The 13,723-nt window shown below is 38.0% G+C and overlaps 1 protein-coding gene across 3 annotated transcripts in view; it reads right to left on the bottom strand.

Annotated features, from left to right (window-relative positions):
* LOC144215779 (F-box/LRR-repeat protein 17-like) overlaps positions 1-13,587 on the bottom strand; it is a 140,825-nt gene extending 127,238 nt beyond the window's left edge. Inside the window, exons 1-7 of one of the 3 annotated variants that reach the window (XM_077744917.1) lie at positions 13,358-13,587; positions 11,717-11,989; positions 11,478-11,632; positions 10,816-11,202; positions 10,608-10,730; positions 9,896-10,153; positions 9,685-9,816 (exon numbers count right to left, since the gene is read on the bottom strand). In XM_077744917.1, the coding sequence (XP_077601043.1) occupies positions 9,685-9,816; positions 9,896-10,153; positions 10,608-10,730; positions 10,816-11,202; positions 11,478-11,632; positions 11,717-11,969 (1,308 nt within the window). In that variant the 5' untranslated portion in view covers positions 11,970-11,989; positions 13,358-13,587. Of the gene's footprint in view, positions 1-9,684; positions 9,817-9,895; positions 10,154-10,607; positions 10,731-10,815; positions 11,203-11,477; positions 11,990-13,357 lie in introns of all 3 variants that reach the window. The other 2 variants (XM_077744918.1, XM_077744916.1) reach the window with 2 other exon arrangements.
* Positions 13,588-13,723: the final 136 nt, after the last annotated feature.

Below are 13,723 nucleotides of genomic sequence, written 5' to 3'. Positions count from 1 at the left end.
AGTAATTTGCAGGTGTGTCTAATGGATTGGAACCAAACATCATTTTCACTGCACTGATTGAAATGTAGTTGAACCAAAAAAAAAAGCACAGTAAGGAGGTGAGTGGAAATAATGTGGGGAAAAACTCCTACAAGTCAATAAACTTGTCAGACTATGCAGGGGATTAACATTTCATTATTTACATCATTAAATATTTAGCATGCAACAATACTAGGGTCTGAAAACAATGTTATTACTGTCAAATGTCATTTTGCTCACAATCTAAAAAATAACTAAACTGGGAGACAAGGAATTTTAATATACAGTTGCATTAAAAATAATTAGGGCATATACGGGTTGTAAAATATTTTGTGGCACTTCTTGTTCTCATTGATCCCCATGAACTGGTGGCACGGAATTGCTATGAGCTGAATCCAACTATTTTTATAAGCATTCTGTACATATACTGTTTGCAAAAGATAGAACTTTAGATTAATTTCAAAAGTAATAATTTCAATTATTTTAGAGTCCTCCCAAAAATCAGCCTTACAGGCAACACTGGCACCACTAAGATTCTGTACTATGCAAGCATCATCTTTACTGGCAAATTCCTAACCTTCAGAAGGGTGCCTTCCTTCCAACTCCTAACCATAATTGCACTATTAATCAATAAGCCATTTATAATGGGTATGTGTATCCATAGAATATTTCTGGCAAATTTAATTGTGATCTTTGGACAAATAACAAAACAATATCTCAAAATTATAGTGTGCACACAAACATCAACAAATACAACAGCATGAATGGCGACTAGACAGGGATTCAGCTTGTAAAAATCTAAAAAATAAAATAAAAAATAAAGGAAAGCGAGTCCCAGGTGTAGGAGAGAATGCTGTGGATGAAACAAGGAGCATAAAGACCATGATTGGGACCCCCTCCCCAATACGTTCCTGACCTGTTAATACCTAGGGGCTCGTTAAAGTCTCGTTATAGCGGCATTCTGCGAGTTTCATCTTCGGTCAAATCTTCATTAAGACTATCGACCCATTGCGCTTATTAAACACATTCATTACCCTAAGTATTGAACCTCTGTTGCCGGCGGGCCATTGATTGCATCTGAGCACACTGTGTGGTGGTTGGACACCACGGAAGCCAAAAAGAAGATGTTAAAAACATGCATCAAACATGTATATGAATGTGGATGGAGGCACATGACATCATAAAGTGTTCAGCCATTTATAATGGCAACAGTGATTAGAGCGGTTTCAGTCTATCAATCACTTAGCATGGGAGGTGTCAAGTAAAATATAAGGTGGTACTATACAAGGGGTAAAAGCCATGAATTGCAAAAAAGTGCCAAACTGCAATATTGGGAAAAAAGATGGGTTGAAATGTTAGACAAAGGAGGGAAAACAAAGGAGTGAGAGTTTTGGAATCAATTGAATGAACTCCGATGAAAATGTGTATTTCTTTGCTTTTATGTAGTGAGTTATGTTTCATTCAATGAAAATATATTGTACCGAAGATGGCAACCAATTCAGGGTTAGCCTCTAGTGTTGTGTATTATAGATGGATAGATGGTAGGTGTGTAAATCACCAATTACTTGGCAATGTACGATATGACAAAGTATGCCACAATTTGATTCGATTTAAGGCCTTTGGTCGATTTATTACAATGTTATCAGCAAAAGAAAAAGCTAGTGTCTATGCTTTTTGGCAATTATGTTGCTGAAACATTTCAGGCATTTGAACGAAAATATGTTTTTGGGGAGCCAGGGGATTTTGCTCAACCACTCTACAGATATCTACATGTCTTTTGTGAACGCATTCTGTACAAGAACACAGAATTACTGGCCTACAATTTTGGGATCAGTCAAATGGCACAATGCCACTTTAATAATGTGGTAGGAAACTATAGTCAACCATTCATATAATGATTATTTTATTATTGATATATAATATAGTATTATTTGTAAGCAGAAAAACAGGCTACATCGTTCCTTTCCTAAAGTCGACATGGTCTTGAAGACCAAGAGTAAAACAATGTTGAGAATTATTCGGCTATATTTATAGGTAAATGATATCAATAAGCTTGTGTTACTATATGGACAAAATGAAGACTGAAAAGAATTAAGTAAATGAATAAGAAGAAGTAAAATTGAATGAGAAAACCTCTTAAGTGAAGCACTGCAGATTGGTAGTTTTATCATGTCAATTATCTCACCAGGTGTCTTTCCTGAATGTAGCATGTCCATTAGGCCTGAACAGTTTTGTCTGTCAGACACAATTTTATATAGAGACTATTTTATAATTAAGATAAGAATCCAGTGGTTTTAGGACTAAAAGATTAACATCCCTGACATTTATCTATGTACACTGGACTAAAAAGCTTCAATACTTCATCTAGATTTCAAATATTGACATAATTTCCTCCCTTTTTAAAACAAAGAAGCTCATGATCAGTAAAGAAAATCATAGATGTAGCGAGTGGGCGAAAGAGGAGAGAGATGCAACAGGATTAAGAGGAGTGGAGGCGTCACACGGCAAAGTGTCACACAGGACCATGAATCATGGTGACAGCCCTGGCCAGGTGTCAGGAGATGCCGCCATCTGGAGCGGGATGAACACATAACGCAATGCTCTTTAAACACAGGGGTCGCACAGGTTGCGGTCCAGAAATGGTGGGTCAGAAATGGAAAAATATGTGATCTAAGTGTGTGCTTCTAAAGTGCTATCAAATGAGTCGGAGGAACAGTCTTTTCAAAGGCATTGGGGCAAGAGAAGGCAGAGACTTAGCTGTACCAAAGCAGTGAAAACAACACAGAAGAGTCATTAGTTGACTTCACTGCCTAATGATGAGTTGCTATTAAATTACAATACTTTTTCACAGATGAGCAGAAGTGATCAGAAACTAATTCAGTTACGTTGATTCAACGATTTTTGCATTTCTGAATTGACAATCTTTCATGAGACAGAATTGGACAAGAGATGAAAAGCCAAGTACAGTCATCAATGAACCAAAGATGAATGTTTTTGAAACATAGAAAGAATCCACAAAATGCGAGATTATTTGAAAACTTTCAACCAGAAACTCTCACCTGCAAAGCAGAATGATTAACCACTACAATTGCCACAATAAAGACCCAATGTCAAACAACTCACTTCCATATTCATTGTGTTTAAGATTATTATTTTTTTAAATCATTCACAAAATACTCTAGTTATAGAATATGGGGTACTCTCCAAATCACACAGAATTTAATGATATTTTAATTCATTATTTATGGGATTTTTACTCGCATGCAAAGCTTTGAGGATCTGAGGCATGCTGGGTTATCCTTTAAATGAAACAAGTCATTCTAGGCACTTGTATTTCCATAAATCTGATGATGATACTGTATGAAGTCTACTAAATAACTGTATTCACAAATCGGCCCTAACAGAGATCATGTGACTCAGAAGGTTTGTGTATATTATTTTGGGTTGTTTGTGGGGGTGTAAAACTTCACTTACAATTGAGAAGAGCTTTCCCTGTTGCATTCCCAATGTAGCGGAATAATCTAAACAACCTTAGAAATTGTTATTAAGGCTATTCAATACAGCACTAAATCACACTACAAACATCTACAGCAATCTAAATAGTGCAGTAATTTTTGCAAGTTGGTGAATTTCAGATGCAACTCTTGAAATACATGAAAACTATGACAAAAGTCTACATTTTCATGGCTGAAGACGAATTAGAATGAAGGCTTTCGGGGATTTTTCCAAGCATGCAGGATTAAATCTCCAACTACTAAACAGTCATGGCACGCTCTCTGCTGGGGACTGACAAAAACTGCATAGACAAAGTTATGGATGCAGTGCCAACGAAAAGACAACCTTTCTTTCAATTTAACACGCATACAAACCAAAAGAATACATGTAATTGCAAAATGAGTTAAGAATAATACAATTTACAGGACTACGGAAAAGACTTTGAATGGGTGAAAGTTCACTTACTTACCTATGTTGACTACTACTTATTTATTTGGTTGACTACTTATTTATTTACTACATATATATATTGATTGTTTATCTAATATTATTTATGGATTATGCATCTGTTCATTTGTTTGTTTATTGTTGTTATTTGTGCACTTCCATATTTATTAAAGTTGTGAACTACTTATTCATGTATTAGATACTTTGCATTAATTTATTGATTATTTATTATCATTTTTTGATTATTTATTGGTCTGTATGGTTATTGTTATTATTTGTGCACTTGGTGGTGAAGCTTTAAATCTCATTATAGCTAACAATAAACAACAGCAACAACAACAACAACAATAAAAACATTCAATTGAACACAATTCAATATTCCATGCTGGGTGACAACAATTTGGAGAATGGTGGACTTAATTTGTTGCATAAAATGCCAGTTTGCACAGCTGAGACAGATGCTGATGTCATTTTTCTCCAATTATAGAATTAAAACTATTTTCCACCACATTTTCTAAGTCACCCCACCCATTTACAGCATGCAGTTTTCAACCGCCGGACATATAGTATATAGTATGCAGCTGTTTTCCTATTCCTTGCTATACTAACTGCTACAATTAAATTCCAAATCCCCTCTAGGCCACATCACAAGTGTTGCATATTTAATAGATCATTCTACATGTCATTGAGCACAAGTTGTTTATGAATCTTTTCAAGGGATAATGACCATAGAAAAAAAATAAAATAAAGGTAACAAATAATGCTGTAGTGGTATGCTTCAAAGACTTAATTCGCCAAGAAAAAAATTAAACCCTGTTCTTGATATTTCTCTCTCCCTTCTCAACTTTAAAGCGTTTTTTTTTTTTTTTTCTCGTTGTTTGTGGGCAGATCAGCGGCAGGAACGTATCGACAATGCTCGAGTCTAGTCAGTTGTCCAAGTTCAAGTCAGAGCTCATTAATGCATCTTAGTACTCTTCAGGCAAAAAGCGGCAACATCCACTAACGCGCATACACAAACACGCAGAAGCCAGCGTTTTGGAGGAAACAGATCGATACAGACGCACTTGGAAGAGGATATCGAAGCGAGGAAAGCGCTCTTCCTCCTGAATACTCATGCAGAATTTTAAGTGTGCTTCAAGTAAAGTTTCAAACAGAATACATCTAGGCTCTGCAACACTGACATATTGTATATTTATTGATTGTTCACCCCCCCCCCCCCCCCCCAAAGACAAAAAAACAATAGGAAATATGCATGTTACACTTATTTTTGGAATGTGGGGGAATAACCAGGGTACCTGGAGAAAACCCACACAAGCCAATGCTTGAGTACATGCAAACTCAATACAGGTGGACCGACCTGGACTCAAACCAAGGACCTCAGAACTGCAAGGCCGGCACCCAAAAGCTGCTTAGACAGTTTAGAAGGTTAGACTGGCAGGTTAGAAATTTCAAACACATGATTCTTACAGGGGTGCATTAACATTTGCAACATTTAACTGTCACAATGTCAATTCCCCAAAAAGAATGCCTTTGAAGACGCGTGTGTGCGTGTATGAATGGTCTTTGACTCAATGCACTATTTGTGCGTATGAGTGTGTCAGGTCAGAGTAGTTCTATTTATGTGTAATTACAGTCAAATATGTGAATAAAGTTTCCACAGGACATTCCAGCACAGCTGGCAGCTGTTGACTTCATCAGCTACTGCAAGAGCGTATGTCCCTGACACCATTTTTTTAAACAAGGACTGTGTGTGTGGGTTTGTGTGTTAGTATATGTCAAAGGGGCTATCCCATAATAACCGACGACTATCATTAGCCCTTCCTCTGTCTCTGCTGGCCCTATAATCTGTTTAATTAATTCTGAAAGTGTCAATATACAATTTAATTGGTCTGATTGGAGCGTCAAGGGGGTTGCTGTCATTCCCCTGCCCGCAGATTATAGACCGCTGACAGGCCATCAAACCGGAGGCAGCCAAAAAAACACGCTTCTTTCTCAGACATATCGCCGTCTCATTTTGATCCACACGGTGTTTGAGCTAAAAGAAATAAATTCCCACGTACGAGCCCAAGAAGTGTCAGAGGATGACGGAAAAATGTGGTCATAGCAGTGCAGGCTCTGATTGAAAATGTAAAGTAGTAATTACCCCCAAATTGAGGGCACATGCTAATCTGTGTTAGGGGCTTGGGCAATTCCACTCACATTTCCACATTCTGGACTGATTAAAATGGTAAATAATCAATGTGTGAGTGTGCATATCTGTGTGTAGACATGCTTTTAATTCTTCTGCCAGAAAATGAAGCACACGCTCTGTAATTTTAAGAAGACAGGGGGGAAGATAAAGAGAGCATTTAAGACAGCGTTTAAAAATAAATAAATATATAAATAAAGGGAAATGTGATTCCTGGGCAAAAGTTTGCACTCAGGAAAGGCATTTATTAAAAAGAATACAGAACAACAAAGTTGCCAAGCCAGAAATTGGATAGTACAGTTTTGACTTTATCCACCCAAAAATTATATTTTGTTGGTCCTCCATCACAGACTATAGTAGTAATATAGAGGAAAAAGGAAAAGTGTTATGGTCTTTGCTTTTTTAGGTGATGGCAAACAACAGAATAAGAATGAGTAAGAAAGGAGAGGCAACACTTAGGATGAAAACGAGGCTTGAAAGGCAACTGGAGCCATTAAATCAAGTGTGACATAAATAGTGGATGAGCTATAAGGAATGCAAGGACATTGCCAAAAGGAAGATCTGAGACACTTAGGCCAACCTACTCCCACAACAATACTTAACTCTCAAATCTGAGTTTGTGTGTCACTTTGTATATTGTCAAAAAAACCTGTAGATCTCTGAATGCTTCAACATTAACTTCAAGCCATCATTTTACTGTTGAGTGCTTGTACTCATTAGAGTGTTGAATTTTCTGGATCTGATTCTAGCTGGATTTGGACCTAATTTGAAGAAAAACCGGAGCAGGTTGCCAGTCAACTGCATGGTAGACAAATGATACGACAAAGCATTTGAAAAGCAAGTGTTGTGCTTTTCATTGGTTAAATGTGTGACTAGAGCCATCATAAACAATAACAATAGCTACCAAATAATCAATAAGTCCGTTATTCATAGCAGCCCTATTTGAGACATGAAATCACGCAGTAGTTACCGAGCATTTTTGCACAGAACAATTTGAGGATCAGGGTGGAGTTTAGCATCCCACCACTCCCTCATTGGTTGCTACGAGCCTTGTCTTCCCACTGTTGCTAAGATACCTGTGGCCATTGGAATAACAAAAACTATCTTCTGTTGAGTTGCCAGAAACTGAGGCAACATTTGTCAAAAGGCAACTCTACTCAATAGTCTAAATAAGCAGAAATTCACATTCACACCACCAATAAATAATATTAGTCTTTAATTACCTTTTTGTTTGTTTGTTTTTACTATATGGCACACCTAAAAACCTGCATTTTTCCTATAACTTAGCAATAAATACACCGTGTATCAATTGTGGCTGTTTAATTACTTTGTATCTCAGAAAAATGAGGAAATTAGTAAATAAATTGATACATTTAAAAATAATAATAATGAAAAATACTGTAATTTGATGAACCGATGCGCCTTAAAATTAGTTGCATCTTAAGTGTAAAAAACTTGTTTATTGGTGCGCCTTATAGTCAGTCCTAAACAAGGTCATGTATGATGCATGATTAACCATTACATTATAACATACTGTATTCAGTCTAGTACATGTGTACCGTGATGTGTCCAGTGATAATATACCGCCCTGACTTTTGTGGTTAGGAGTATTTTTTTGAGGATACATGAGTGAAATTAAATCCACAGCACGGAAAAGAAAACCAACAGACGATGACAAGAAGAAAGAGAATAACGGCAAAACAAGAAAGGAGGCGGTGAATCAAAAACCGAATGGAAAACATCCTGTGGCATTCTTCTTAATCAAGTTTAGAGGAAAAGAGTATTATAAAGGCACACTGTCCCAATTAAGAGTATAGATAACCTAAAGAAGATGTCATTTCAGTTCCTTTGCTACTTTCAATTGTTTTAATAGTCTGAGAACATCCTGGCTGACTAGCCACAGACTAGACACAATAATTCCGACTCAGACGTCGTACCTAAACTCGAAAAGAATGACTTGCCAAAAAGGCCCATCTGAAAAAAATATCCAACGCATACAGCCGTGGTGAGATGTTAATAGGAACAATATTCATCTCTCAGAAAGAGCCTATCCCCAATCAAGTTGATGAATGGGCTTTTAACAAACTCAGCTATTGTTACCAATCGTGAGTGGGTAATTCATCAAGATCTTCATGGTTTTACTTTGGAATGACGAAATAAATGAAAGGGATTCCACGGCCGACATGACAAATGATCAGTTATATTCAATTTCTATGGGAAAGTCCAGACACACGAAGCCAAATGTCCAATAAAAGATGTTTCGTGATACTAGTTTGGCAAAGAAACAGTCAACTCTGATCTGCTATGAATAGAATCTGTGCGAGGGAACAATGCAAAAATATGAGTTGGTCATTTTTAGATAAGAGAAATAGGTCCATCTAGTGGTAGATTACTGAGCAACAGTAAAGTAAAAAGATGCAGCAAAGTAAAGACTGGAATTGCAACCATCCTGTTATTTCAGGGGTCAAATTGAACAGAAACCAGCAAACCGCCAGAAAAGGAGAGTTAATAGTATTAGTAATATTATTATAAACATTGTCAATTTCAAAGTAATCACCACTATTTAAAATAAAAAGAGTGCTTAAAAATCATATTTAGGGCCAGTGTAGTAATAGTGCATTATGAATATCACCATCAATATTTGAGTTTGATTTACTTAATAAAGCGGCAATACAACCTATACATATTTATGTCAATGAACATATATATGTAAATATGGAAGATTATAGGCAAAGGCTAACTTCCTGTACACTGTAGTACTGACGTTGCAGTAGATTTGTTTTTCTGCATTGTCCTAAATAATATATGAACCTGAAAAACACTTATATACAGTACAAGACAAAAGATAGGGCACACCTGCAGGTTGTATATTCTAACTGAATGTATCAGAACTATGAATGCACATGTGGAATTATGTACAATTATGTACGCAAAAAAGGTAAAATACTTGAAAACAAGTTTTACACTTTGTTCAAAATCGCCACCCTTTGTTGCAATCACTTTTTTTGCACAAATTTAGCATTCCCTTCATGACCTTCACCAATAATGGTTTTCACTTCACAGGTATTCCTCATCATGGTTATATAGTCCAAACCTTTGGTCTGTACTGTATACAGTGCTTCATATCTTTTCAACTATGAAAATCAGAGAGCTGCAGGATAAGGATAACTTAAAATCTATCCAATCTCAGTATAATTGCAACCCAAGATCAATTCATCATCAATCAAACTCAACAATTCCTAGATCTGGTCCAACACCAGCAGTTCAGTAAAAACAAAACAGTCTGTTAAAAATGTCTCTGCTGCTCTAAAGCATTATAAATTCTGTCTGGTGACCTCAAAAGTAAAAATAGTGCCGAACTAAGGATCCAAAATCCCAGCATCAAATCCTGAGCAACATTTAAATAGCAACATTGCAAGGATGAACATCTGAGGATCTATGATGACAAAAACAAGACAACATTGCGGAAAACAGACAGACACACACACACACACTTCTACATCTACATACACAATTAGAAAAAGAACAGGACTAACCAGTTTGTTTTCCTGCATGTACAACTTCTGAAGTTTGGGGCATCCTTTGGCCAAAGCCACCAATCCTTCATCGCTGATACCGTAACACTGACCCAAGTGAATATCCTTCAGCTCACTGCAGCACTCACCAAGCTGATAGAAAAAGAAAACAATAGAATAAGAGACCTTTTTTTCCATTAGGAGTACGGACAGTATATGTCCAGACAAATACCTTTATGAGTGCTCTGTCAGTCAATCTGTCCTGATTACCCACATGAATTTTCACTAGCTGAGGACAATGTGCAGCCAAGGCGGCCAGGGATATGTCCCCCAACTGCTTGCATCTATATGCCGTGTACTTTTGCAAGCCAGGACACTGAGAAGCCAAGGAGAACACGCCCTGATCATGGACTGCCCTGCAGTCGGAGATGTTTATCTCAGTCACATTCTGCCTTCGTGACGCTATATTTGCAAGCAGTTCGTCATTTACCTGGAAGGTAAGAAAAGATCACAGTTTAAAAAATATACCCTTTATTCGCTGGGGATTGCCATCTTGGCATTTGTCTGTCTCAAGCCAGAGCAGTTTTTCTTTACATCAAGTTTGTGGTGTTGTCATCATCACAATTAACTTAATGTGATTTTTTAAAATACCGCTCACCTTATTCAATGTGTTCTCAAATTAAATCTGACACTCTAACCCCAGTGTGGGTGTATTTAGCTTGCTTCCACAAATGACGTATTGCTTACTAGCATAAAACTAGTATATCATAGCAACACTAGTTATTGTCAATTACAATGTCAGATTTTTGGTACTGGTGGCAGGTTTTGGGACCTATAAAAATCTGTGGTTCATATAAATTCCCATATTTACATCATTCCTGTTAGGAGAAAATGTACTGCTGTGTGCTAAAAATAAATTTTACATTTATTTATTTTTTACTTACTTGTTGTAGGCCACTGAGGTCAATTTTCTTCCAGAACTGAAAGTCTAAGCACAGATCTCTCCAGTATTTGCAGACCAAAGAGGCGCACAGGCAACGCTGCTTCACCGTCAAGTGCGAGAGAACCTGTGCAGAGGAGGAAAGTACTCTAGGTGAATACGGAAATGTATCTTTAAAAGAATATTTAAAAAAGTGTTGGATGGTGGCTGACCTTAAGAAGGATTGATGAAGGCAGGTGGTTGATACTTAAAGGATCAGCAGCATCAGTTCCTCTGGCCTGGCAGTCGTCAGAGTGCTGTGGGCTGGCAGGGGACGAGTCCGAACTGTGGGACGGCTCAATCTTGATAGACAACCCACAGCAGCCTTCAACCGGTGTCGTAGAAGAGGATGACGGTGGAGAAGAGGAGGAGGAGGATGAAGAGGGCAAGGGACAGATTGGAAGGTGACTAGTTTGAGAGTTTGTGGAAGCCTCTCTTGCACTTGCACCAACACCTCCGTTCTCCAAGTCTAAACTACCGCCGGGGGCAGAAAAGGCACAGCGTGGCTGCTTGTTGCAGGGGGTGCACCTTTGGACCTCGGAACACTTGCGCTTACACACCTGCATACAAGGAGACACACAGATCAGAAATGTAAAATCTAATACAATGGGGCCTGACAATAGAAATTTGTTTTTATTTCATTTTTTAGCAATAAAACCTCTTAGTTGTGTTCAATAAATAATACTACAATGGCACTGTATTTTATTATTGCTCATTTTGGGTATGTACGGCTACTTTTTTGGGGTTAAGACTGATGTAAAAAGTATGACAACCACTATTATAATACATGGATTAACTGCTGTGTAAGAAATGTGAGATTATTCTCCCATCGTACCATCTCAACGTAGTCACAAGTACAGCTGGGCACAGGCACGGAAATGGGGACTGTCACCGGCAAGCCAGCAGTTCGAAAAAGAGCCGGCGGTGGAATGAGTTTCGCCGGAACAGCTGACAGCAGACTCCTTCCCGGGCCTTCCCAAATGGCTACTTCTGGTGAAGAGAGGAGGAACTTGGAGTTGTCTTCGGGAGAGGTGAGTGTGGCGTAGCGTTCGGCAAGCTTAGACGGCGCCGCACCGATTCCGACTGCACCGACGCCCGGGATAGTGATATTGTTGTGGTGGCACCCGTTGCCGTTGACACCAGCTTCTAAAGGGTCGCTCCCCTCGTTAAGAACGCCGCCGCTGCTGCCGCCGCTGCTGCTATGGACTATGAAGCACAGCATGCAAGGCCCCTGCAGGAAGCAGTTTCTCTTCTTCTTCTTCTTGTGATGCTGTTTGTGTGTCTTCTTTTTCAGGCGGTAACCATTTTTCGAAAGGAGATGGCCCATATAGCTGACTCTAGAAAACTCTGTAAAAGGATAGAGAAAAATTGGAGAGAATGAAATCCCAAGGGTTATTAAGAATAATGAAATAATGAAATATAGCATCAAAGGGAATAGAGTAAAGTTGGTCAATTTTTTTCACTGAAAAGCTCACTTTTTTACTTTGGAATTTGAAACAAGAACCCATTTTAAATAACATAATTTATTGGATCTCTCTACAACTTACTAACTGCCCCCAGAATGCTACTTTTTCATTGTAAAAATCATTACTCCGTGTATTGGTGTGAAATCAGAGTAATAACTGGAAGCCAAAAGATGAAATAAAGTATTACACGATGAAGAAGCAGTTTTCCCGATCGCTGACTTGCAGTAATACTACAAAATATCAAAAGTGGAGGTTAAACATTTATTCCTTCACACATCCATTATACTTAGAGCACATCCTAGTAAGGGTGAGATCAAGCCTAGATGTCTTTAGGCAAAATGCAGTTTAAGGCTACATTCTGACCATATATCGCAATATTTTTTTTTTTATCCCAGGAAGTTATCAATATTCTACCATGAAGAATCAACATATAGTTTGTTGAAAATCTTTTCAAAATATGTATACAGGAAAAAAATTGGGCGTTTGTTTATTATTTACAATAATATACAAAGATACATGTGTAAATATTTTCAGTCTGTAAGGAATAGTATATACATTGATTTATTGATTGATTGAACTTGAAAGTACCAAAAATTTCAGGTTTATAAAGAATTATTTCCCTTCAATTTGTGTATGTTATATGTATTTCTTAACCCATGCATCAACAATTATTGAATTGCCTGATCACAAAATAGTCACTATTGCCAGATTTATATCACGAATATTATCATATTTTATAGTGATGTACTCAGATATTCCAGGGAATAGGTTGCACTGCAAGGTTGCCAATCAACGCACTCGCACCCGTGGCCAATTTGACTGTTAATAAACCTATTAGCCAGCTGCAAACCCTGCAACTCACAAGTGCGAGGCTAAAACTACTGTACGGCCTCATCTAACTCAATAAAACCGATTACAGAAACACTGTACATATCCTGCGCACAACATTACATAAACATCACCTTTGTCCGTGCGCTCCAAACTATACGCGCTGTCAATCAAAAAGATGTCAACAAACAAGAGAGCAGGTGGCCAGTTAAAGCATGCTCACAAAGCATCACTAATACAATGACTAAATATTAAATTGCAGAATGACCAACACTTAATCGGTTGACCTTTTCTACTACCATCGAATTTAATAAGTGATCAAAACGAGACAATATCCATTAAGATGTGTTCTGACAGGCTAGCTGACTCCATGTTCGGATGCTATAATCTAGCTGTAACAGCGACAGGGGGCATCGCTTACCAATTCGCACGGTGCTCCAACTCTTGGACACCGAGCTCACATAATAGTCCTCTTCTTTCCGATCTAGATGAATGTTTACGGGATCTTTGGAGGAGATAAATACGTGGAATAGCTGATTGAGGCTAGCAGAGCAGCCTAAACCTCAACCCTCCTGCCTGTGCACTCCGGAGCATTTCCGCACGTCGGGGATCAAGACGTACGGAGGCCGATAGGCAGTGGACTCCAAAATGTGTACGCAAAAACTGGATGAATTTGATTCATTGACCTCTAATTTATTTTTAGATTCTCAGATCTCTGCAGCGGATGATTGGGTAACAAGTTCACCCTTTTCTATATAAGTACATGGGGTATTATCGATCACAAACA

The sequence above is a fragment of the Stigmatopora nigra genome, chromosome 22 (genome assembly GCF_051989575.1).
Source record: "Stigmatopora nigra isolate UIUO_SnigA chromosome 22, RoL_Snig_1.1, whole genome shotgun sequence".
In the NCBI taxonomy this organism is placed as follows: Eukaryota; Metazoa; Chordata; class Actinopteri; order Syngnathiformes; family Syngnathidae; genus Stigmatopora; species Stigmatopora nigra.
This window is presented reverse-complemented; position numbering and strand designations above follow the sequence as displayed.